At 36.8% G+C, this 26,580-nt stretch overlaps 1 protein-coding gene across 3 annotated transcripts in view; it reads right to left on the reverse strand.

Annotated features, from left to right (window-relative positions):
* Window positions 1-26,580, reverse strand: part of WDR7 (WD repeat domain 7) — a 386,547-nt gene that overhangs the window by 342,013 nt on the left and 17,954 nt on the right. For all 3 annotated transcript variants that reach the window (XM_023218353.3, XM_023218354.1, XM_023218355.3), the window contains exons 2-9: window positions 21,489-21,660; window positions 14,218-14,324; window positions 12,300-12,378; window positions 10,837-11,011; window positions 7,682-7,758; window positions 6,753-6,872; window positions 2,339-2,484; window positions 1,887-1,989 (exon numbers count right to left, since the gene is read on the reverse strand). In XM_023218353.3, coding sequence (XP_023074121.1) covers window positions 1,887-1,989; window positions 2,339-2,484; window positions 6,753-6,872; window positions 7,682-7,758; window positions 10,837-11,011; window positions 12,300-12,378; window positions 14,218-14,324; window positions 21,489-21,647 — 966 coding nt within the window. In that variant the 5' untranslated portion in view covers window positions 21,648-21,660. The remainder of the gene's footprint in view (window positions 1-1,886; window positions 1,990-2,338; window positions 2,485-6,752; window positions 6,873-7,681; window positions 7,759-10,836; window positions 11,012-12,299; window positions 12,379-14,217; window positions 14,325-21,488; window positions 21,661-26,580) is intronic.

Raw genomic sequence — 26,580 nt, forward strand, 5'->3', positions numbered from 1 at the left:
ATACCAGCTACTTTGGAGGCGGAGGCAGGAGAACCACTTGAACCTAGGAAGCGGAGGTTGCAGTGAACCGAGATCGCATCACTGCACTCCAGCCTGAGAGAAAAAGGGCAACTACATCTAAAAAAAAAAAAAAAAAACTGAACAAAAACTAACAAAACTGAACTATCAAGCTTGTGCAATTAGAGGACCCCATTGTTAAAATCAGTATATTTTTCAACTAACAGAGTATCATTTTTTACTTGCTCATATTTTCATAATCAATTTGAAACTAGTCTATGTTAGCTATCAACTACCAGGAACAAAAACCACTCATTAGGGTCTTATGTGTACTTTTATTTTCAGCTTAAGATTTTGTGCCTTCAATGAAGTACTATCTGAAAATACTAAATATCATGGTGGACTTCTACTAAAATTCAGAGGATTACTTCACAAATACTGGAAAATTAAAGAACAGAATCTTAGCCTTAAAATCAATAATAAATTTGACTTCAGTTTTGACAATTATAGTTAACAGTCTAATTACTATATTCAAATACTGGTTATCAAATACAGTAATTAACAGCTAAAAGCATTAGCCAATGGAAACTATACATATTAAGCATAACCAATTGTTTGACTTACCGAATTTTTTTTGCTTTTGAGACAGGGTCTCGCCATGTTTCCCAGGCTGGAGTGCCACGGCACGATCACAGCTCACTGCAGCCTCCACCTCCCAGGGCCAGGGATCCTCCCACTTCAGCCTCCCAAGTAGCTGGGACTACAGGCATGTACCACCACACCATGCTACTTTTTTTCTTTCTTTTTTGTTTTTTTAGAGATAGGGTCTTACTATGTTGCCCAGACTGAAATTTTTAATTGATAAACTATATATTTAAAAAGGAAAAATTGCTACAGCAGCTGTAATAACCGATATTCTACATTTCAACACACTACAAAATATATGTATTTAATTTAAAATGTATTAGGGAGTTGATATTTAAAGAAAATGATTTTTTTGTTTTATTTTGCTTTTTTTTTTTATATAAATCATTATTCCTTAGGTTAATTGGAAGTGACTATCTAGGTTGAAGAGAAGTAAGGAGAAGTTTGAGTACAGGACAGGCTATAGATGATCTTAATTGTACAGAGATGCATAAATTATATATATTCAAAATATTCATGGAAAGAACAATTCCCTTCCCCTAGCCATCCTGTCATACAAATGTGAGACGTAATGTTCAGAATGACAAAGCCATGGAAACCTAGAACATCAATTAAAAAAAAAAAAAAAAACCTCTGCTTTCAAAGCCAAAGCTTCCTCCTTACTGCTCAATATAGAATTGAAAACCCAGTACTAAGTGCTGTTACTTCAACATTAACTGGATACTAAGCACATTTTCAGAAATGACAATAAACTTTTCTTTTTATAGAGAAAAAATGTTTTATTCTTCATTTCTAGTTTCTAATGATCTAAACTGCTACATGATTTGGTGGAGGCACTGCAATGCCTCGTTCAACTAAGGAACTATTATTACTCAGCATTAGTACATAATTATGTGTGCTCTTCTAAAATTATATCTGTCACTGTTTATAATTGCATGATAGTATATAAAATAATTTACACTATCAATATGAACTTCATCAAAACGTCAATTTCAATATGCAATTAGCATAAGATCACTTGTACTCTTAGAAAAACGAATGTTATTTCATAGGCATAGTACGTATTTTTAAATAAGCAGATTTTGAAATGTCCTTATAACTGATCATCTCAAAATGTCTTACATCTAACACAGTGCTTTGAATTGTATCAAATTTTTTAAACCTGTCAAAAGACAACAATAAATACAGTTGTAAAAGTTTTTCAATGTAACTTTCAATTATAAATGATACCTCAAGAATTTTACCTCTTTATCTTTTCGATCCAAGAGGTTATGTTGTACAGGAGGAATCAAATTTTCAACTGCTTTCCCCACATCACTGCGGAATGAATCACTGGCTGGAAGGCAACTGAAAATGGACAAAATGCAATATTCAATTAAAATACTGACATTAAATATTTTATAATTCCATATGACAAGGTTTTTTGGTATTGGACAAAAAGGGGCTTTTTAAATGACAGTTAATTTAGTGCAGGCATTAAATAATTAAAGTTATAAAAATATTATCCTTCAAATAAAAATCCAACTAATTTTTGCGCTTAGAAGTTAAATTGGAATTAAAAATAGAACTTAAGAAGTTCTGAAGTGTTTCATCAAAGTTAAATATTTACACTATTACATTTTCTTAAGTTCAGGTTGTACCCTAAATTCTGAATCTTTTACTTTTGATGAGTCTTAATTTATTACTTACTGCATACCTGGCAGGTAGTTTGTAAATATAACTTTGCCCATTTTCTGTCCAAATGATGACTTTATCTGCTGAGACAAAGTCCCCTCCAGTCCATGTCTGTCCATTTTCACTAGGACCTGAACACAACAAGGAATAGTCTCCAGCATCGAACACCTGCAAGGAAGAAAGAAATTTACAATCTACTCCATGATACTATAATAAGTAAGATCCAGTGACATTTCAAGTTTAAAAAAAAAAAAGCCTGGAAATATATTTAGAAAACTCAGTTTGCTGCATCAGATAAAGACAGTTTGTCATTAAGCCCTGGGAAAGGTCACCTTCAATAGGGAAAACACAACTAGGCCCCTAGTTATGGGTAAGCTCCCTGTGGACAGGGAACAAATTGTGACAAGTGGAACAAGGGCGCTCTCCCTACAGGAACAGTTATCCTCAGACTTTCTATCTAGAGAAAGTATTCCATTAAAAAATTGCAAATAATAGGAAATCAGCCTCAAACATGCAGGCTTGAGTCCCGTTTTATTTATATGTCTAGGAACAGCATTTCTCTTTTTTTTTTTGAGACAAGGTCTTGCTTTGCCACCCAGGCCGAAGTGCAGTGGCACAATGAGAGCTCACTGCAACCTCAAACTCCTGGGCTCAAGCGATTCTCCCACCTCAGCCTCTCGAATAGCTGGAACTACAAGAGCATGTCACCATGCCCTGCTAACTTTTTTATTTTTTATTTTTTTGTAGAGACAGGGTCTCACCATGTTGCCCAGGCTGGTCTCAAACTCCTGGGCTCAAGCGATCCTCCCACCTTGGCCTCCCAAAGTGCTGGGATTATAGGCGTAAGCCACCTTGCCTGGCCCAGTAACAACATTTGTAACAATAAACTCTGGCATGAGAATAACTCATTATTATAATAGGGAATTACTTTGTTTTACATTATTTCATCAACGTTCTAAAATACTATAGTTAACAGGCTCAATTTTACTGTGTAATAATTTTCACATATAAAATTCAAATTCCTATAATTTCACCCACAATAAAGGTTACTAACTTTATAGGGCTTTACATTTGCAAGGCACTCACTGCAAAGTTTACAAAGTACCTTTACAATTATTATCTCAAATGCCCTGAGAATCATTGCAGGTGTTACTATTCCAGTTTACAGATAAGAAACGGACACAAATAAGGATTTGATCAATTGCTCAAAGTCATATGACCAGTAAGCGATAGCGTTAGAACCAAAAGCTCTGCTCTTACAATTTCTAGCAGAATTATTCTTTCTATCACTTTCAATATTTGAAAAAAGTACATTAAATGTTGTTAGAAAATGTTGCCAGGAGGAATGAGTAATTCCTCATTACCCAATAGCTCAGAAGTTTTATTTTACTTTTCTTTAAAGAAAACAATGAAGTTGCTTGTGTGGAGCCTTGAAGTTAGAACACATCCTAGCTGCATTTACCATGATTTCTCACAGTATTTATCAGCGTGTAACATTAGCACTACAATTATAGCCAAGAAAACTCCAAGAATAATGAAGGGAAACCAGTCCTCCAGCCCTATTATCTGTTAAAGCAAATCATAAAACTATAAAAGTTAAAACAATACAGTATTAATTCATGAATGGGCAGACAAATCCAGAAGTCTGAAAACAGATTCCAATAATGTAGGAATATAGTATATTATCAAGGGACAACAGACGAATGAATTATTCAACAAATGGCATTAGGTACTGGGGGGTCAGTCCATCTGGAATAAAAATAAAACTGGATCTACATCTCACAATTTATACAAAATGAATTCCAGATTAAAGATTCAAAAGTATGTTAGACAAAACCATATAGGGCTGGCGCGGTGGCTCACGCCTATAATCACAGCACTTTGGGAGGCCAAGGCAAGCTGATCACTTGATGCCAGGAGTTCAAGACCGGTCTGGCCAACATAGTGAAACCCCTCTCTACTAGAAATACAAAATTTGGTCAGGTGTGATGGCGCCTGCCTGTGATCCCAGCTATTTGGGAGGCTGAGGCAGGAGAATCCCTTGAACCTGGGAGGCAGAGGTTACAGTGAACCGAGATTGCACCATTACACTCCAGCCTGGGCAAGAGCAAGACCTCTCAAAACAAACAGACAAAAAAATAAAATAAAAAATAAAAATAAAAATAAAACCATATAAAAATTAGGGGAAAATGAAAGATTTTATTTTAATCTCAGCTTATGGTAAGCCCAATTGTAAACTTCTTCATGATAATAAGTATCTTAAAAAGCCACTTTGGTGGGTTGTAGTACTATCTCAGTATTGTCTTACTATGATGATTAGTGAAGTTAAGCAACTTTCCATACATTTACTGGCTATCTGGCTTTCATCTTTTGTAAAATATTTTTGTACAATTTCCTGCTGAGTTTTCTGTAGTTTTCTTCTTGATTTGCAGGAGTCGTTTTTTAATAAATACTGGACAATTCCTCATCTATGTATATTGTAATTATCTTCTCTGACGACATGAGTTGTCTTTTTACTCTTATGTATGCATTTTAAGAAAGAAAAAGCTGTTCTCACGTAATTATAAAATGTTTATAATGGACACAAATGAAAGTGGTACTAGATACTCTATCTGGAAGCGAAAGGGAAGTTCCAGCGGGGGAAGAGAGACATTTTTCACTGTGTCCTCTTGCCCTTTTTTTCTCCCCCCAAGACAGAGGCTTGCTCTGTCACCCAGGCTGGAGTGCAGTGCTGCAATCCCGGCTCACTGCAACCTCTGCCTCCCAGGCTCAAGCAATTCTCCTGCCTCAGCCTCCCGAGTAGCTGAGATTACAGGTGCACGTCACCATGCATTGTTAATTGTTTTCTGTATTTTTAGTAGAGACGGGGTTTCACCATGTTGGCCAGGCTGGTCTCAAACTCCTGACCTCGTGATCTGCCTGCCTCGGGCCTCCTGAAGTGCTGGGATTACAGGCGTGAGCCACCATGCCCAGCCTTTTTTTTTTTTTTTTATTACTATTTGCATGTGTTTTAAATTTTAGGACAAAAGAAGAAACCCATAAAACCTACTCTAAGCAAGCAGCGGCTAGCTTTTCCTAATTTTATTCTAATATAGTAAGTGACAACGATAAGGTTAAGATGCTGCTTCCCTAGTCATTCATTTCACTATATGGCCCATCCCCTTGTGTTCAAAGCTCAGGAAACCAGCCCATTCCAGGTTCGAATTGTGAGACAGTATAGCATAGTAGTAATGAGAGCAGCTGCTGCAGTCAGATACCTGACTCAGCAACTCCGCTACCATTTATATAACCTTTGTCAAGTTATTCGTCCCCTCGCTGTCTCAGTTGCCTCATCTGCAAAATGGGGAAAGTAACAAGTCCTCATGTGGTAAGCAGCCTCTAACAGGGCCCCAGTGATCCCAAACCCTGGTATTCACACCCATGGGTAGTCCTCTTCCCTGAGTGTAGGCTGCATGTTGTGACTGTTTTTAAAGAATAAAATGTAGCCAGGCATGGTGGCTCATGCCTATAATCCCAGCTGTTTGTGGGGCTCAGGCAGGAGGACTGCCTGAGCCCAGGAGTTCAAGACCAGCCTGGGCAATAGGGTGAGAGCCCATCTCTACAAAAAAAATTCTAAAATTAGCCAGGCTTGGTAATGTGTGCCTTTAGTCCTAGCTACTCAGGAGGCTGAGGTGGGAGGATCCTTTGAGGCCAGGAGTTCAAGGCTGTAGTGAGCTATGATTGTGCCACTGCATTCCAGACTGGGCTACAGAATGAGACCACATCTCTTTAAAAACACCAAAAACAAAAACAAGAACCTGGGTGATAAAACATGTTTGTTGTTTTAAACTAATAACTTTTGGAATGATTTGTTTTTCAGAATTAAATAGCTAATCCACCTAAGCTCTGAGAGTTGTAAGGACTAAAAGAAATAATACATGGCAAGCTTTGAAAAAAGTGCCAGTCACAGAGCAAGTGTCCAAAACGTGCTATTTTTCTATTACGGAAACACTAAAATCTGGCAATATGGAAGTAATATATGTCTTCCATCATTAGCTCTGAAGTGATATGAGAAGACTTTCCAACTACAAGAAGCCAGGGAAAATATTGACTATTAGCTTTAATAACACCCTACAAAGAAACGTCCAACCTGTAGAAAACTCCCTACCACTGTTTATGCTGTACTGATAAGATAGTGACTAAAAAAGGAGAAATAAAGACAATGAAATACAGTCTCTAACTGAATCATTCCATAAACACAAACAAAAAAAGACAACTATATATAGCCAAGTCCCAACTTCTCAAAATGTGATATCAAAAGCAGACATGAATTCTAAAATGGCTAAAATAGGCTTGCACCAAGTACTTCTTTAGGGTTCTTTGGAAATCTTGGAAATCTGATAAACCAAAGTCTTGAAGGATAAAAATACAGCTTCTTATTTATATAATTATCTTACCCTCCAATATTTGGAACACACAACCAAAAGTGACCTTTGTGTAAATGCACAAAAAGAGATGCTTTGGCAATTCTGACAATAAATTGGTTTGGATTCCTCCTCAAATATTGGTTCCGTATCCTGAAAAGAGAAAGATTTGTAAAACTTTAGGAATAGCTTGATTGTCAATTAAAATTATCACTCAACGATAAAGGCAACAAAATGAAATAAAGGCATCGCTTCATATGTTCATCATTTTGGCCCCTCAGGTAAGCGCCAAGGCAGTAAAAAGCAGCAAAGATCCACCTTAAAAGGAGCTAGGCACAAATACTGTTGCTATAAAATCCCCTGAGATTTCAATTCTGATGAGACTCAGAGTATCATCGCTCTAGTAATGACAGATGATAAAGTCTGCCTTAATCCTAATTTTTGCAGCTATATGTGCTTTAGAAAAGATCTAATCAATTCCTCTATCTTCTCCTGAATTCCATGCCTAAAAATTCCCTAGCTGAAGAGAGTAGGGAACTTGATTTTTCTCACTGATAAAAAAAGAACAAGGAATTCAAGCCCAAAGAACTGAAGTAGATGATAAAAATGGCTTTGTATATTTTTTGTGGCAATTTGCTTTATTTTTTTTTCCTTTGAGTCAATTTAAACAGAAGCAGTTGAGAAGAACCCCACCTCTTTTATGTTTCACCTCATCTTATCCTGTGCAATATGTTTCTCTATTTTATATCCATGATAGAGCAGATGTTACCATTAAAAGTGAATAAAAAATTCACTCTCATGGCATACTAGGGAATCTTCCATACTCTGCCTGTAAGAAAATTATCAAAAAAGAATAGCTTTTTCCTTCCCCCTTAAAAAAAATGGAAGGGGCATATCATTACTAAAATTTTGAACTACAGAGAATAAAAACAGAGAAATCACTCCAGTTTCCTTTTTCTAACCTGCATGTCACTTATTTCCGAGGTAACGATCCAGACCTTCAGGATGCCAGTCACTGAGAGTGCTACCACCGTGTCCTCTAAGATGAGAAGGGACAAAAAGGCAGCCCAGGTTACGAACATAACACGTTTTCTTTCTACATATTAAGATGTTTTGCTTGAATGAAATTAAACAATAGCATGTTTTACAATTAGCAGAAAAACACGATTCTCTCTTTCATGAAACAGAAACCAGGTTTTGAAACACTAGTTAATAAAGATGGCCAACAACTTAAAATTCAAGGAAAATTATTTCTAGCTAATAGAATTTATTTCTAATCAAGTTTTTAATAATTTCAAATGTTCTTGATTACTATGTTAACAATGAACTTTCACACTTTGAAATTCACAACTTTTAATGCTTTATCACAGATGAGCTCAGGCACTTTATTTCTTCAAGGCACTAATTTCTCCCCCTTTCCCACATCCCTTGCCACCTTCCAGATATTTCATTGCACATTACATCCCCCACAGAGTGTGATCAAGAGAAAAATATGATATAAAATCTAAGTTCCTAAGCTTCAGGTAAGGGACCAGTGACAGCACCAGGGTCATGTACAGTAATTTTGAGAGGATGAGCATTGGAAAGCAGTCAATGTGGGCTCCAGAGTGAGGGAGAAGAATGTTAAAAGCAAAATCACATTTTTCTTCACTAATTAACCAATGAACTTTTAGATAACAAACTATCTTAAATTCAATTTTCTTATCTGGAATCAAATATAAATGAATAACAACAGTACCTATCCTAATGGGTTGTTATAAAAATTAAGACACGCCAAGGGAAAACATTCAGCACATACTAAATTCTCAATAAAGTTGAGTTATTACTGTTATTTAAAAAATTGTTATCTTTAAATAAAAACCTTATCAATATCACATAGTTCTCTAGGCACTGTAAGGCATTGGAATGAATTCATTGAAGTTACATTCTATTCTGTTCAGACTACAGTGCATACATATACAGAAGGAGTATAAAAATTTTAAATATGCAAACTGCTTGGTCACAAATATAGATCTTTTTTAAATAAAGGATTCATTGTAACTAATATTAGAGACAAATATATGAATGATTAGTTCCCTTTTGCCTGGAAAATTAATGCGAATCTCATTCTCACTGTTATGTTTAGGAATAAAGCAGTAATTATCTAATATGCATAAAAAACCTCTCTGAGAAGGTTCACATTAAAGAAGCCTGCTCAATTTTATTTTACCAAACATCTCCCAAATATATTTGACCAGAGATCCCACCTTTTTGACTAATACCTATTAACAAACTTCAGAACCAACACTCTGAAGAGCAGCAGCAGCAGGAAATGGAGCCAGGGCATCCACTCTTCCCACAGTCCACTTCAGTGCAGGCCTGCACCACTCTCAGCTGGGCTACTAATCTCCTAATTTGCTCCCATCTTTGAAGTTTAAAGCATAAGTCCCTTCAGAGACTGCCCATCACCTACAGTGAGAGCCTGCAAGCTACAGCTCATGAGTCAACTCCAGCCCACTGACTGTTTTGGTAAATAAAATTTTATCGGAACACAGCCAGGTTCATTCACTAATGTATTGTCTGTGGCTGCTTTTGTGCTACACTAGCAGAGTTGAGTCGTTGAAACATGGACCATATGGCCTGCAGAGCCTAAAATATTTCATATCTGGCCCTTTACAGTACAAGTTTGCCAACCCATGATCCACAAGGTGAATTCCCTAGCTGATACACAGGGATTTCAAGACCTGTCTCCTGCCAGCTCTGCCAGCCTATCCTGCCACTCCTTCCCTCATGCTTCTTGCCCCAGAAAAAGATAATCTATAGTTTCACACATACACCTATCATAATTTTAATGCTTTTGTACCTACAGACTATCTCCTCTGCCAGAAACATCCTGATCGTATGTCTGCTAAACTCTTCCTCATCTTCCAAATCCTAGATCAGACTTCATCTGATCTGGACAGCCGTCTACTGCCCTCAATCAGCCTCACAATCAGCCATCCTCTCCATACTATTTTTCCATCTTACACACTTTGCACTCTAAACTGTTATTTGTTTATATATCATTGTCCTTTACTAGAATTTGACTCCCTTAAGTATTAATATTTCAATCCTTTGCAACTGGAAGACTGTAGGCATTCAATAAATATTTGCTGAATGACTACTTAATAAAAAGCTATGTGCTGATTTTCCAACCCTAAGAGGTTACAAATGGAAAGCTCCTATAAAGTTGAAGGCAATTCACTAATGGGACACAGTGTAACACAGTGGTTAAAGTAACTACTCCAAGGTCCTTTAGCAAAGACGCCATCACCCTAACCCTCATCATTCTCCCCATCTATACGATGAATATTAACAGTACCTACCCCACTATTGTGAGAATTGATCATATGTAAATGCTTAGCAGTCTGCTTGGTACTGTAAACACACAGTAAATAAAAGTCCTCATGGTGATGGTGCTGGTGATACTGGTGGTAGTGGTGGTGGTTACTGACCAGCCTCTATAGGAAGTACGTAACTATGAAGCCATTTGAAAGTAAAAGAATGCTCCTTAAAAGGCTTACAAAAGTAGACATTCAATGTTCTGAATTAACTACTGCTCTTTTCCTAACTACTTTTGCTTTCATGGTTGTTATTGAGAGGTTTCAACAAAAATGAAGAAAAGATAATAATATTTACTGAGCATCAAGTACATATCAGCCCCTTCCAGGGACTTTCATTAAATTTAACTGTGTATAACCTCTCCTTTTTCACTATCTCTATTTGAAATGGAAACATCTCCTATGCCTCGTAAGCAAGTGACAGAACCAGGCTCCAGAAATATACAGGTAAAACTACAGTTCCTCTGAAAGGTAAAACTATATCCCCAAAAGTTAAGATATTCTTCCTCCACTTCAGATAATCACGCAAAAGCTGGTGATCTATACATCATGGAATGGAGATAAGCCAACAATGAAGCCTTCATTCAATCAAAGATTTCTTTATGAAGGAGGAAACAGACCATAAATTATTGGTGTAGTTATTTCTTAAATAGAAGAGTATGTCCCAAAGTATGAATTTACAATAAATTGTAGAATGTTACAGCAAACTAAACATTAAGTCATGGTGCTAAAGCTCCTAACAGGCATAATACACTGACCTTGTGTTCGGTGGGATCGAATAATACTCATGGAGCTAATCCAGTCTGGTGATATCTTTGATACTAAGGAGTATAATACTTCAAGGCTGGTAGAATCCACAACAAGGATTTCAGGGTAATGCCCGTGGCATAAAAGCCTTCCTTCTCGCTGATTCCCAACAGAGAACTGGTAGAACTACATTCATGCCAAAAGGAAAAAGATCTCTGAGTGTTTTCCTTTAATTTATATACTTGATTAATATGCATTCATCAAGGTTATTACAATATTCTCCTAAAGCTCAACTTCTTCAGTAAGAATTTTAGATATTTACCAAATGGTACGTATTATATGGGTGTATGTGCACACACATATATTAAGTTATATTAATATTTTTAAATAGCTAACAAAAATTACTTTCCTAACATCTTATCCTCCTTTTTGAACTATTTTGAAACAGAATTCATAATTGTTTTTATCCCCCTCTAGCATCTAAAACAGAACTGTTGAATAAATTAATAAAACACCTGAATAAAATCAGCTTTACAAATCACATCAAAAGGGAAACTCAGGTGGGTCACAAAAATAACATGAATTTTAAATTAGTAGAAATAGGGAAATATAGGCTTATAATTACTAGTTATGCAAATACAATTTAGAAGGATGATTGATGTTCAAACATAATCAGGGCCTCAGCTTCCTTATATGTAAAATGGCATACTCCTATTTCATATGTAAGGGTGTCAGGAGGACTAAATCAAACACAATACAAGAAATGCCTACACCGTATCTGCTCAATAAATGTGAGTTACCTTCTCTTCCTTTCCCATTGAAATAATAATTGATCATATTTTTAATATAATTCATAATTTTCCCAACACTCAACACAGTAAACAATTAGTAAACTGAAGTACAGAGAATTAGACAGCTATGAAGAAGTAAAAACAAATACCAGGAATGTAAATCAGAAACTACAAATTCCTATGTAACACTATACATATTAAGACAGGCATATGAAACAGTCATGTCTTCTGAAGAGTTGGAAAGTTTTCAAAATACATGTTCAAGGACCATTTTATTGCATGAGCAATAAAAAAGATACGGTCCAAAAAGTAGGTCAATTTGTGTCCATCACAAGTGGAATCACAAAGGCTTTTGCCAGGAAGAATTCCATTATTTAGGACCAAGAGCATTTTCCCAAATAGTGAAGGGGCTCTCACTTGGGTAACCAAGGTAGCCCAGAACAGCAGAAGCAGCAGCAATTTGCTTGCCCTTTATCTTTCCAAATTAGTCTCCTCTCCTTTCTTACCCTTCCCAACGGTACCATCTTATGAGGAATACTTTTACCACTTCAATTCTAGTTTACTTGTCCTATTACTACTACCCACCATTTTTCATATAAAAACATAGGCTCAATGTTTTAAAAATATTTTAAATTATCGACTTATAATAGCTTGTGCTTAGAGTCACAGAAATAGATACTGACCTGTATGCCAGTATGTGTGCAAGCTAATTTTGTAAATTCAATACATCTGCCATCACTTACATCCCAGAGGCACATCTCTCTATAAAACAAAATAATGGTCAGCTTGAATGTGACTTTTTAAAGCACCATTCAACTTTGTCACAGTGATTTAAAATTAATCTTCCATTAAAACTAATATATTTCAGAAAAAGTAGCATACAGTCACTACTGTTGTTCATCAACATTTCCAGTCCTCCCTCCCACCCTCCCAACACCCCTTCCAAACTGCCCCCCCCCCACCACATTCCACATCCTTTCTAGGCCCACAATAAGACTGCATTTCCTGGTTCCCCTGTGGTTAGTGAACCAATGCAAGGCTTTCCAGAGCTCTGTTCCAGAGACTGGCTGCTTCACAGAGGTTGCTCCCTCACTCTGAACCTCAAAGTAAGGATAACAGTGAAGCAGAGTAGACGCCTCAAGTGACATATGAGGGACAAGTGACAAAAACAAGAAATAAACTTCTAATTTAAACTACTGAGATTTTATATTTGTCATCCAGGTAGCCAGAGAATTTCAAACTGCAAAAAACAAAAGTTAAAGTCAAGTGAATTCCAAACTTTTACAAATAAAATACAAGCTTCCAGTTTTCATGCTGTATATTTATTGTAATTTTATTGAATGCATATAAAAAAACTAGATATAAGATTGACAGATATAACATTGAAAATTAGAAATGTCAACATCCCTTGTCCATTGAAGAAATATATTTAACAGAAAAAAATTAATAAAATGCAATGATCCTGATATTATTAGGGTTTCCTTTAAGATACCACTTTCTGTATCTCACATGGTATTATAGAAGACAATTTTTCAAAGAACATTCAATTTAGAATATACATTCTAATGAGAATTATTCTTTAATTCACCAACAGCTATTATATTTTTAGCTTATGCTGCTTCTTTTTGTTCCAACGAATTATATAAGATTCTCTTTAACAATTTCTGTTTTGTTTTGCTTTTTTGAGACAGGGTCTCACTGTGTCACCTAGGCTGGAGTGCAGTGGCACAATCACAGCTCACTATAGCCTCAATCTCCTGGGCTCAGGTGATCCTATCACCTCAGCCTCCTGCGTAGCTCAGACTACAGGTGCACACCATCGTGCCCGGCTAGTTCTTGTATTTCTTGTAGAGACAGGGTTTTGACATGTTGCTCAGGCTGGTCTCAAACTTCTACGCTCAAGTGATCCGCCCATCTCAGCCTCCCAAAGTGTTAGGATTACAGGAGTGAGCCACCACACATAGCAATGATTTCTTATATAATTCTCTTCAAGTTCCCCAACTTTCTTCAATAGCATATTGTGTAAATACATATAATTTTCTAAGCACCAAAAAATGTTTTAAAAACTTTCTAAAAATCTTTTTAAACATTGAATAACATTGGCCCTACAATTACTGTGCAATGACCTGCCTCTCTAAGGCGAGCTGCATTCTGAGACTTCGGAACACAAATAGTTATGTTAGTGTATTAATACATATCCATATAATTTCATGAACTTTTTCATGGCATCACCTTCAAAAATTATGCTAGTCTAGCATCATCCAGGTTTTTAAAAGGAAATCTCAAAGTTATCTGGCAACTCAGTAAAAACAATATGAAGATGAATGATCGTGCTTTAACTCTCATAGTATTCTGAGTTCCTCAAAAGCAAACCGAAGTACATAATCATAAATTACAATCAAATATTATAAAATCATTAACACAGGTAAAATTTACATCCCTAAAATCAGATTTTCAATATCTACCTTTAGATAATAAAAAGCATTTATTTAGGAGATATTCTAAAAGAAAAAAAAATACTTGTTTTTCTTTTATAATTAGTTATTACAGTGCTAGTTATAAAGACTCATGAGAAAAACAGGCAAATGAGAAAATACTTACCCACTTTCAGATGCACTCACAATATACTGTTTGTCACTGGAAGCACAAGCTTTCGACAAACAAGTGATTGACGCTGTATGACCAAACAAAAGTGCTCGAGGATTAATCTAGAAATGCAAAAATATGCTAGTTTAAGTACCAAACCTAAAAATTAACCTCTTATTTGGGTGCCAGCTTAGCCACAGTGCAATAGAAGACTGGGTAGACTGCTAAGGTTTTTTATTCTAGCCTCTGGCTCTTGCACAGCACTGCTGGAGCTACCTGGGAGAACTTCTAGCCCTGAAAGGAAGGACACAGGCCTGGCTGGCTTCGCTACTGGCTGACTGTAGAGACCCAGGGCCTTAAACAAACATAGGCAGTAGTCGGGAGTGGTTACAACAGGCCTTAAGCAAAACCCAGTGCTATGCTGGCTTCAGGGCTGACCCAGCAAGGTACTAGTGAAGGTGGCCACAGGGGTGCTTGTGTCATTCCACCCCCTGGTCCAAGTGGTTCAAAACAGAGAGAAAGACTCCATTTGTTTGGGGGAAAGGATGAAAAGAGAACAGCCTCTGCCTGGTAAGCCAGGGAATTGTCCCAAATCTTGTCCAAGACCATCAAGGCGGTATCTCTATGAGTCTGCAAGAACCACAATGCTACTGGGCGTAGTGGCTCACGTCTGTGATCCCAGCACTTTGTGAGGCTGAGGCGGGCAGATCATGAGGTCAGGAGTTCAAGACCAGCCTGACCAACATGGTGAAACCTCATCTCTACTAAAAATACAAAAATTAGCCAAGCGTGGTGGTAGGCACCTGTATTCCCAGCTACTCAGGAGGCTAAGGCAGGAGGATCACTTGAACCCTGGAGGCAAAGGTTGCAGTGAGCCGAGAATGCTCCACTGCACTCCAGCCTGGGTGACAGAGTGAGACTCCATCTCAAAAAAAAAAAAGAAAAAAGACAAAAAAAAAAAAAAAAAAAACCCACTGTGTTACTGGGCTTGGGGCTCCCCTAAAGCAGATACAGCTTAGAACACAACACCCATGTCCTTTCGAATATCTGGAAAGCCTTCCCAAGAAGGACAGGTACAAACAAGTCCAGACAGTGAAGAATACAATAAATACTTAATTCTTCCATGGCCAGACAAGACAAACATCAATAAATGTCAAGACAATCCAGGAAAACATGACCTCATCAAATGAATGAAATAAGGCAATAGGGACCAATCCTGGAGAAACAAATATGTGACCGTTCAGACAGATAATTCAAAATAGGGTTTGAATTCTGTTTTCAGAAAACTCAAAGAAATTCAAGATAACACAGAGAAAGAATTCAGAGTTCTATCAGATAAATTTAAGAAAGAGATTGAAATAATAAAAAAGAATCTGGCAGAAATTCTGAAGCTGAAAATGCAATTGGCATACTGAAGAATGTATCAGAGTCTTTTTTTTGAGACAGAGTCTTGCTCTGTCGCCCAGGCTGGAATGCAGTGGTGCAATCTTGGCTCACTGCAAGCTCCGCCTCCTCGGTTCATGCCATTCTCCTGCCTCAGCCTCCCAAGTAGCTGGGACTACAGGCGCACGCTGCCACGCCTGGCTAATGTTTTGTATTTTTAGTAGAGATGGGGTTTCACCATGTTAGCCAGGATAGTCTCAATCTCCTGACCTTGTGATCCACCTGCCTCGGCCTCCCAAAGTGCTGGAATTACAGGAGTGAGCCACTATGCCCAGCCACATCAGAGTCTTTTAATAGCAGAATTGATCAAGCAGAGAAAAGAAATAGCTTGAAGATGGCCTATTTGAAAACACACAAAGGAAACAAAAAAGACTAAAAAGGAATGAAGCATGCCTACAGGATCTAGAAAAATAGCTTTAAAAGGGCAAATCTATGAGTTACTGGTCATAAAGAGGAAGCAGAAAAGGAGATGGGGTAGAAAGTTTACACAAAGGAATAATAACAAAGAATTCCCAAATCTAGAGAAAGATATAAATATCCAAGTACTTATAGAACATTAAGCAAATTTAACCCAAAGATGACTACCTCACGGTATTTAATAATCAAACTCCCAAAGGTCAAGGATAAAGAAAGAATCCTTAAAGCAACAAGAGAAAAAACACAACATACACTGGGCCAGGCACAGTGGCTCATGCCTAAAATCCCAGCACTCTGCGAGGCCCGAGGTCGATGAATCACTTGAGGCCAGGAGTTTGAGACCAGCCTGAGCAAAATGGCAAAACCTCATCTCTACTAAAAATACAAAAATTAGCCAGGTGTGGTGGCACACATCTGTAGTGCCAGCTACTTGGGAGGCTGAGGCACAGGAATTGCTGGAACCCAGGAGGCAGAGGTTGCAGTAAGTTGAGATCACACCACTGCACTTCAGCCTGGGCAACAGAGAAAGACTCTGTCTTAAAACAAACAAACAATGGAGCTCCAACATGTCTGGAACCAGACTTTTCAGTGGAAATCTTACAGGCCAGAGGAGAGTGGCATGACATATTTAAAGTGCCAAAGAATAGTAAATCCAGCAAAAAATATCCCTCAAGCATGAAAGAGAAATAAAGACTTTCTAGACAAACAAAAGCTGAGGGATTTCATCAGTCCTAGACCTATCCTACAAGAAATGCTAAAGGGAGTACTTTAGTCAGAAAGAAAAGGATGTCAGTGAGCATCTGAAGGTACAAACTCACCAGTAATAGTAAGTACACAGAAAAACACAGAATACTGCAACACTGTAACTATGTTGTGTAAACTACTCTTAAGTAGAAAGAGTAAATGAAACAATCAAAAATAACTACAATGTTTCAAGACACAAGACAGTACGATAAGATATAAGTAGTAACAATAAAAAGTTAAAAAGCTGCCAGGCCCCTGGCTCATGCCTGTAATTCCAGCACTTAGCCGGACATAGTGACATGGACCTGTAGTCCCAGATACTCGGGAGGCTGAGGTGGCAGGACTGCTTGAGCTCAGGAAGACAAGGTTGCAGTGAGCCAAGGTCATGCCACTACACTCCAGCTTGGGTGAGAGTGGGACCCTGTCTCCCAAAAAAAAAAAAAAAAAAAAAGTTAAAAAGCTAGGGGAGGAAGTTAAGGTGTCTTTATTAGTTGTCCTTGTTTGTTAGTAGTTAGTAGTTAGTAGTTAAGGAGTCTTTATTAGTTGTCCTTGTTTGTTTGTGTTTATGCAAATACTGTTAAGTTATTATCAGCTTAAAATAATGGGTTATAAGATAGTATCTGCAAGCCTCATGGTAATCTCAAATCAAAAAACATACAATGGACACACAAAAAATAAAAAGCAAGAAAATAAATCGTATCACCAGAGTAAATCACCATCACTGAAAATGAAGACCTGAAGGAAATAAAGAACAAAAACAAGAAAGCAAAAAAAAAAAAAAAAAAAAAAAAAAAAAAAATATATATATATATATATATATATATATGAGAAATAAGTCCTTACTTAGCAAAAATAACAAGGACTTACCAATAATAACACTGAACGTAAATGGACTAACCTCTCCGATCAAAAGACAGAGCGGCTGAATGGATGAAAAATCAAGACCCAATGATCTCTTGCCTACAAGAAACACACTTCACCTATAAAAACACACAAAGACTGAAAATAAAGGGATGAAAAAAGATATTCCATGCCAATGGAAACCAAAGAAAAGTAGGAATAGGTACACTTATATCAGACAAAATAGGACTTCAAGACAAAAACTGTAAGAAGAGACAAAGAAGGTCACTATATAATGATAAAGGAGTCAATTCAGAAGGAGGGCACAACAATTTTAAATATATATGCACCCAGCACCAGAGCACCCAAATATATAAAGCAAATATTATTAGAGCTAACAAGAGAGATAGGCCCCAATACAGTAATAGCTGGGTGTAGTGGTGTGCACCTGTAGACCCAGCTACTCGAGAGGCTGAGGCAGGAGGATCACTTGAACCTGGGAGATCAAGGCTGCAGTAAGCTATCAATGCACCCCAGCCTGGGCAACAGAGTGAGACCTTATCTCAACAAAAAAAATAAAAATAATAAAAATAAAAGTGAAAGACTAGATGTTTTCCCTCTGCTAAGATTAGGAATGAAACAAGGATGTTCACTCTTGCCACTTCTATTCAACATTGTTATGGAGGTGCCATCCAGGAATGTTAGGCAAAAAAAAATGAAATAAAAGGCATCCCAACTGGAAAGCAAAAAGTAGAACTATCTCTATTCAAGAATGACATTATCTTGTATGCAGAAATTCCTAAAGGATCTACTAAAAACTATTAGAAGTAATAAGTCCAATAAGGTTATAAGATACAAGATGAACAAACTCAAATGTATTTCTATACACCAGCAATGAAAAATCTGAAAAGAAAATAAATTGAACAATTCTATATCTAATAGATTCAAAAAACAAAATTATTTGAAATAAATTTAATAAAAGTAATACAAACCTTATACTCTGAAAACTACAAAATATCACTGTAAAAAAACTAAAGATCTAAATAAATGAAATGCATTCAATGTTCGTGGGTCAGCAAAACTGGATATTGTTAAAATAGCAATACTCTCCAAACTGATCTGCTGAGTCAACATATTCCCTATTAAAGCCCCAACTGACTCTTCGTAGAAATTGACAAGCTGATTCTAAAATTCATACGGGAATTCACGGGATCCCACCGAAATAATCTTGAAAAAGAAGAGCAACACTGGAGGACTCACATATCTGGATTTCAAAACTTAATATAAAATAGTAATTCAGACAGTGGGCATATAAAACAACAGTAATTAGGACAGTGAGTACAGACATCTAGAGGATATGGACAAGAACACACACACAGAACCATAAAATAGAATTGAGAGTCCAGATAGAAACCCATGACACTTATGGTCAATTGATTTTTAAGAGTCCAATAGCATTCAATGGAGAACAAGTAGTCCTTCTGACAAATAGTGCTAGGATAATTTGATAGCCACACGTAAAAGAATGAAGTCAAGAAATTAACTAATTAACTAATATTAATTAATTAGTTAACTAACAGAATTAGTATATTAGTTAATTAACAGAAAAATTAACTAATATGGATCGAAGACCTAAATGTAAGAGGTAAAACTGGTATATAAAATTCTTAGAAAAAAACACAGGGATAAATCTTCATGACCTTAGATTTAGCAATGGTTTCTTAGATATGACAACAAAAACATAGGCAAACAAAGGAAAAAGAGATAAACTGAACTTTATCAAACTTAAAATATTTTGTGCTTCAAAGAACACAATCAAGAAAGTGAAAAAACAATGGATAAAATGGGAGAAAATAACTGTAAATCTTACATCTGTTAAGGAATTTGTATCTAGAATATATGAAGAATTTTTATGATTCAATAATAAAAAGACAACTCAATTTTAAAATGGGCAAAGGAAATAATTTTAAGTTAAAAATTTTTCTAATGGGCAAAGATTCTGAATAGATGGTTTGCCAGAGAAGAGCTACAAATGGCCAATGAGAACATGAAAAGAAGCTCAATATCTCATTAGCCATCAGGCAAATTCAAACCAAAACCACGAGATACCACTTCACACAGAAATTTAGGGCTAGAATCAAAAAGATAACAGCTATTGATCGACAAGGATGTGGAAAACCTGGAACCCTCATGCACTGCTGATGGGAATGCAAAATGATGCAGTTACTTTGGAAAACAGTCTGGCAGTTCCTTAAATAACCAGTTAAACATAGAGTTACCTACCATATGATCCCACAATTCCACGCTCGGGTGTTTACCTAAGTGCACTGAAAACATGTGTCCACACAAACACTCATACATAAATGTGTAATACTCATAGAAGCATTACTCATAAGGGCCAAAAATAGAAATAATCCAAATGTTCATCCACTGACAAATGAACAAATCAAGTGTGGTATACTTATAACATGAAAAATCATTTGGCCATAAAAAGAAATGAAGTACTGATACATGCTACAATGTGGGTGAACCTTGAAAACATTAAGCTACATGATAAAAGCCAGTCATAAAAAAACACGTTATAGTTATATGAGTCCATTTATATTAAATGTCCAGAATAAACACGACATTAGTGACAGAAAGTAGATTAGTGGTGGTCTAGGGAGAAGGGGTATTATAAGTCATTTTTTTTTTTTAGAGACAGACAGGGTCTCACTCCCATTGGCCAGGCTGGTGTGCAGTGGGGTAAGTAGCCTTGACCTCCTGGGCTCAGGTGATTTTTCCACCTCAGCCTCTGGAGTAGCTGAGACTACAGGTATGCGTCACCACGCCCGGCTAGTTTTTTGTATTTTCAGTAGAGATGGGGTTTCACCATGTTGCCCAGGGCTGGTCTCAAAAATTCCTGGACTCAAGCAATCTATCCACCTCAGCCTCCAAAAGTGCTGGGATTACAGGTGTGAGCCACCATGCCTGGCCCAGGAGGGACATTTAAAGGGTACAGGGTTTGTTTTGGAAGTGATGAAAATGTTCTAAAATTGACCTTGGTAATGGCTGCACAACTTTATGAACATACTAAGAAACATCAAAACGTGCATTTGAAACAGATTAATTGTGTAGTATGTGAATTATATCCCAAAAAGGCTATTATCCAAAAAATTAATTTAAAAAATCACCTTTCTTGACCCCACATTCCATACCATTATCACTCCATTTTCTCTTTTTCCCTTGACAACAAATTCCTGGAAAGAGTTGTCAGAGAAAGGAGTTACAAATATGGAAAGGAGAAAAGTAGGATAAATGCTGTGGTACTATGTTGGAATTAGACGTATCAGTGTGAACGTGTGTGTGTGTCCCCAACTCCTATTTCCCTGGCTGTGTCCACTGAGAGCCCTGGAAGCAGAGCTTGCTAAGCACTCCATAGTAGCAAGGAATGACAATAAAGGCACAGTCATTTCAAAAATCAATACAACAAAACCTATACTTTGTAAAAAGTTCTGCCCTCTTCAAAGCATGTACCATAGAAGGTTTAAGTGTTTTAAATTTTCTAAAACCTCTTTGGAAAACCTCCTTCAGTATGGGTCATAATCATTTGAAAAATCTTAAATGTAACAAACAGTAAGTCACTTAGGGTAGATATTACAATTGAAAAACGGCCAAAAGTCTTCAGAAGTCAACTCTGATGAATAGTGTAAATAATGAATCTGTATTCTACTAGTTTCAGTCAAAACACATTTTTCAGAAAAATCTATTGTGGGCCCAAAAGCATCATTCAGGGACTATATTATCTTCTAATAAGTAGATTTTTATATCTAAAATGTACAATAGGCATTTCAAATACTCACTTCCAGTTCTACTGAAAGATCCCAGAGACATATTTGTCCATCGTGGCATCCTGTTATGATTGTGGCCCCGTCATCTGTTAAAAGCACAGCTGAGATGCAATGTGTGGGCGCTTTTCGGCCCCAAAGAACAATGGGTAGAACAAGGCTGTTTCCTGCCATTGTGTTTTCAAACCTGAAAATGTTACAAAAATTGTCAGATATTACAACGTTTCTCTCAAAAACATGTTATACATTTTTGTTATAAAACCAACAATTTGAAAATTATCATATATTTCTGGGAGTAAATTGCAGCTACTTAAATATTTATTATTTTCAAAAAAATAACTAGTTTATCATAACTCTAGATTCAGGTGCTTACAAAATAATATACAATCAACACCTGCGAAGAGAAAGAAACAACAAAATAATAATAAACAGGTCTTTACCCCAGGCATTTGCAGTTTTTAAAATTTACTAATGAAAGGCCAATGACTTCAATACCTCATATTTACCTAGGACTTCACAGTTTACAAAGCACTTTTATGTATACTATTTCATTTTGATTCTCAAAACAGCCTTTTGAGGTTGGCCGACTAGAAACTGAGGCATAAACATGACCTGCCCTAGGACACAGAACTAGCAAGTCATAAAACTCAAATACAAATCCTGACCTTCAGATCCCAAGTTGTATGCCTCCATTAAAAAAGACAGGTCAAACTGTTCTCAGAAAGTCTGGTACACACAGACTGTACTGTACCACTACCACTAGAAAAGAATTATGAAGAACTTTTCAAGTCCCAGAAATTTTTCTGAACATTGTATGTGTGTGTATAAATATAAGTACATTTATAAACTCAACTAATCCTTACAACAAATCAGTAGGTAAACACTATTATCATTCCTTTTTCATAGACAAAGACACCGAGGCACAAAGCGACAAGTGATGGAGCCCAGATCAGAACGCAGGCGGCCTGACTTCAGAACCTGTGGTTTTTCTTAATCTGCTAGGCTACTGATGACAAATGAGGTCTCCAAAACAGTAATACATACCAAGGCCAAAGAAAAACTCAGTCCTGTTTCACACTGTGCTAAACATTTTCAAAACTTTGTTCAGGGCCGGGCACAGTGGTTCACGCCTGTAATCCCAGCACTTTGGGAGGCCAGGGTGGGTGGATCACCAGAGTCAGGAGTTCAAGACCAGCCTGGCCAACATGGTGAAACCCCATCTCTACTAAAAATACAAAAATTAGCCAGGGCATGGTGGCGGGTGCCTGTAATCCCAGCTATTTGGGAGGCTTGAACCCGGAAGGAAGAGGTTGCAGTGAGCCAAGATTGCACCATTGCACTCTAGCCTGGGCAACAAGTATGAAGCTTTGTCTCGGGAAAAAAAAGAAAAAAAAAAAAGAAAAAAAAATTTGCTCAGTGAGAAACCCATTCAACCACATTTACTCCAAACCTGTTATGCCTGAAGGTCATGAATGTCTTTTGTTGTAAACTCCGAACCTTGAGGGAAGAAAAGAATGTCTTTGTAAACTCATTTCTCCATTAAAGAAAAAAATGTAGTTTCTGGTGAAGGGATTTAAATTTGAGATACTAATCAATTAACCAGAGCATACTGGAGTTTCTTGCAGGAGAGCACATTTGAGGAAGTATTCCTTAATACAACAAAATTAAAATCTAATTGGCAAAACAATATTTAGGGGTTAAAAACTGTGGTTAAAGACCTAGATAACAGGAGTTCAGAGAAGTTAGAAAAAGAAGACTGGAATAGTCAAAGAAAGCTGCATAGAAGAGAGGACTCTGATATATCTCATTAGATACTAGGGGTCACCTATAGCCTGAGAGATGGCCAATCAAAAGGTATAATCATTAAAGATAAAATGAGGCAATGGCCAGGTGCAGTGGCTCACATCTGTAATCCCAGCACCTTGGGAGACCAAGGTCGGCAGATCACTTGAGGTCAAGAGTACAAGATCAGACTGGCCAACTTGGTGAAACCCCATTTCTAGTAAAAATACACAAATTAGCCAGGCATGGTGACACATGCCTGAAATCCCAGCTACTTGGAAGGCTGAGGCAGAAGAATCGCTTGAACTCAGGAGGTAGAGGTTGCAGTGAGCCAAGATCATGCCACTGCACTCCAGCCTGGGCAACAGAGTGAGATTCTGTCTCAAAACAAAATAATAATAATAATAATAATAATAATAATAATAATAATAATTAAATAATTAATTAAAGAAATAAAATGAGGCAAGTCAAAAACTGAATGACACTGGAATGGTTACTAAAAACAATCTATATTACATCTTTTTTTGTTGTTAGAAGCAATAATTTTCAACACTTTGCTTCCCCAAAAACTTCATCTCTTTTGCTACAAGGGGTATACATTTAAAAAAAATATCAGAAGTCCACTTCTTGTTGGTAAAACCCTATTTGTGTCATGACATTTTCATAAACTACCATGACACTAACAATTATTTCCATATTCCTATTTGACATTAGAAAATAAAACTAGGCAGGGTTTGGTGGTGCACGCCTGTAATCCAAGCAGGAGGGGAGGTAGAGACAGGTGGATTGCTTGAGCTCTGGAGTTCAAGACCAGCCATCTCTACAAAAAATACAAAAATTAGCCAGGCATGGTGGTGCACTCCTGTAGTCCCAGTTACTTGGGAGGCTGAGGTGGAAGTCTCATCTGAGACCAGGAGGTGGAGGCTACAGTGTGCCAAGATTGTGCCACTGCACTCCAGCCTGGGTAACAGAGTGAGACTCTGTCTCAAAAAAAAAAAAAAACTAGAAAAGAAAAGAAAAGCACAGAACCAATTTTAATAAATTTGGAATATCATATTCCTGGCTGAATGATATATTCAATGATGACTTTCTCAAAAAAGAGAATCTGGAAGGAGTTAATTTTCCATGGTGACAACACTCAGTTTTAACTTATATCACTAGCTGGGCGTGGTGGCTCACACCTGTAATCCCAGTACTTTGGGAGGCTGGGGCAGGTAGATCATGAGATCAAGAAATTGAAACCATCCTGGCCAACATGGTGAAACCCCGTCTCCGCTAAAAATACAAAAATTAGCCGGGCGTGGTGGTAGGCACCTGTAGTCCCAGCTACTTGGGAGGTTAAGGCAGGAGAATCGATTGAACCCCAGAGGCAGAGGTTGCAGTGAGCTGAGATCGTGCCACTGCACTCCAGCCTGGTGACAGAGCGACACTTCGTCTCAAAAATAAAATAAAATAATAAATTATATCACTAAAGATTTATCTCAAGTAAATAAGTACTAAACACGGAATACAACGTGCTGAGATCTGGAAAGAACACCATTTCTCTAGCTGCTTGGCAACTCGTACTCAGTACATACTCCCTGGCTTAAAGAGAATGTAAACAGACTCAGGACTTCGGAATATAGGGTACTAAATGCCCCAAAACATTTTTTTCCTAATACCTTAAAAACCTAATAAAAATGAAACTTTAGAAAAGCCACCAGAAGCACTAATGAAATAATGTGAAATAGAGGATAACATGGTTTACGATGATAGAACAGTATATGACAATCAAAGGCTTCTAGGAAGACTACCAGCGAATTGGCAACCACATAAACCTAATTCTAAGCAATGGATCAAAACAAAACAAAACAAAACAAAAACGGGCAAATTAGCCAGGACCTAACCATTTAATCAGGTAGATCACAGGAATCTAAGTTTGAATTTCTTTAAAATGAATAACGGATGAGCCAAGACACACTAAACTACCAACACAAGGAAGTTTTTCAAGGAGAAAAAAGGGCAATGTAAATCCAAAGCATGCAGTTTTTCAGTCATCACCATTCAACCAGTCTATGTGTTAGTTAATAATCCATGTTTAACGTTGCCAGCATTCACCTATTGCAGCAAAAAAGTTAAATACGTTCCAAAAAGCTTTATATTAAGTGGAAGTAAGCAAGTCACAGGACAGCATTTATTGGGATAAAAAAAATTCTATTTTTATGGAAAATGCCAAAAGCAAAAGTGATTGAACAAATGACTAGAATAATCTGTTATGGTATTAATAGAAACTCTAAAATAAAATTACCTTACTATTTCTCCAAAATATTATATATATAATATATTCAGATTTTGCAACTAATACATTGAGGGCATATGCTTTCAAATTTCAACATGATCTTACAAATTGATATGTTCTTAGACTAGATGCTTCTAAAAACAAAATAATCTAGGAACATTGAGTTTTCATTTATGTTTGTATCAAAATCTGGCTTAAGTTACATTTAGAGACTGTTTATTCAATTGAAATGTTTAAAAGATAAAGCTCCGGAGTCAACAAATATCAGTAGTTCTAGATTCCACTTCTCACTTTGTCACTAATTATGCAGTCTTTGATGATACTCATTTCTGAGGCTTAGTTTTCTCACCAAGTTATTAAAATTAATACTGAATCATTTCTAAGTCAACAAATCAAATCATAAGGAAACAGGCGTTTTAGAGATAAAATTTCAGTCATCTCTTTTGATTAATTTCAGGTATTGCTTTATTTCCCCTAATTTCACCTATTTCTCAGCTCTGTATAGAAATAACTTAAAATGCTGGACTCCAGTCAACAAGAGCAACAAAAATAATAACTGAAAGAACAGTAGAAGGTCTACAATCAGAAGACCTGTATTCAAATCCTGGCCCTTCTATGTGATCTTGACAAAGTTATCTAGAGGTCTCAGTTTCCCCATCTGTAAAAGACAGATAACAATATTCTCCTCCTCTCAGAAAGATGTCATAAAGATCAAGAGGCCATATATGTAATGCAACTAGTACCATACCTAGCACATGGCAGATGCTCAGTAAAGATTATTTTTTAAAAAACACACACACAGATTTTGCTACTTCTTCACATTCTGCTTATACATCTACAGGTTTCTTCCAGCACTTAATATTCAATAAGGTTGGACTTTCCAACGGGTTAATACCTTTCATTGAATTTCTGCCAAAGTATAAAAGTATTACTGTGTATGCTTGTCAAACACAATTCAAATTGTGCAATTGTGCAATGCAAATACAACAATTTAGCTCTGTATTACTTTATTAGAAATAATACTACCAACTTCCATCCTAAAACTAA

The sequence above is a fragment of the Piliocolobus tephrosceles genome, chromosome 18, assembly GCF_002776525.5.
Source record: "Piliocolobus tephrosceles isolate RC106 chromosome 18, ASM277652v3, whole genome shotgun sequence".
Taxonomy (NCBI): domain Eukaryota; kingdom Metazoa; phylum Chordata; class Mammalia; order Primates; family Cercopithecidae; genus Piliocolobus; species Piliocolobus tephrosceles.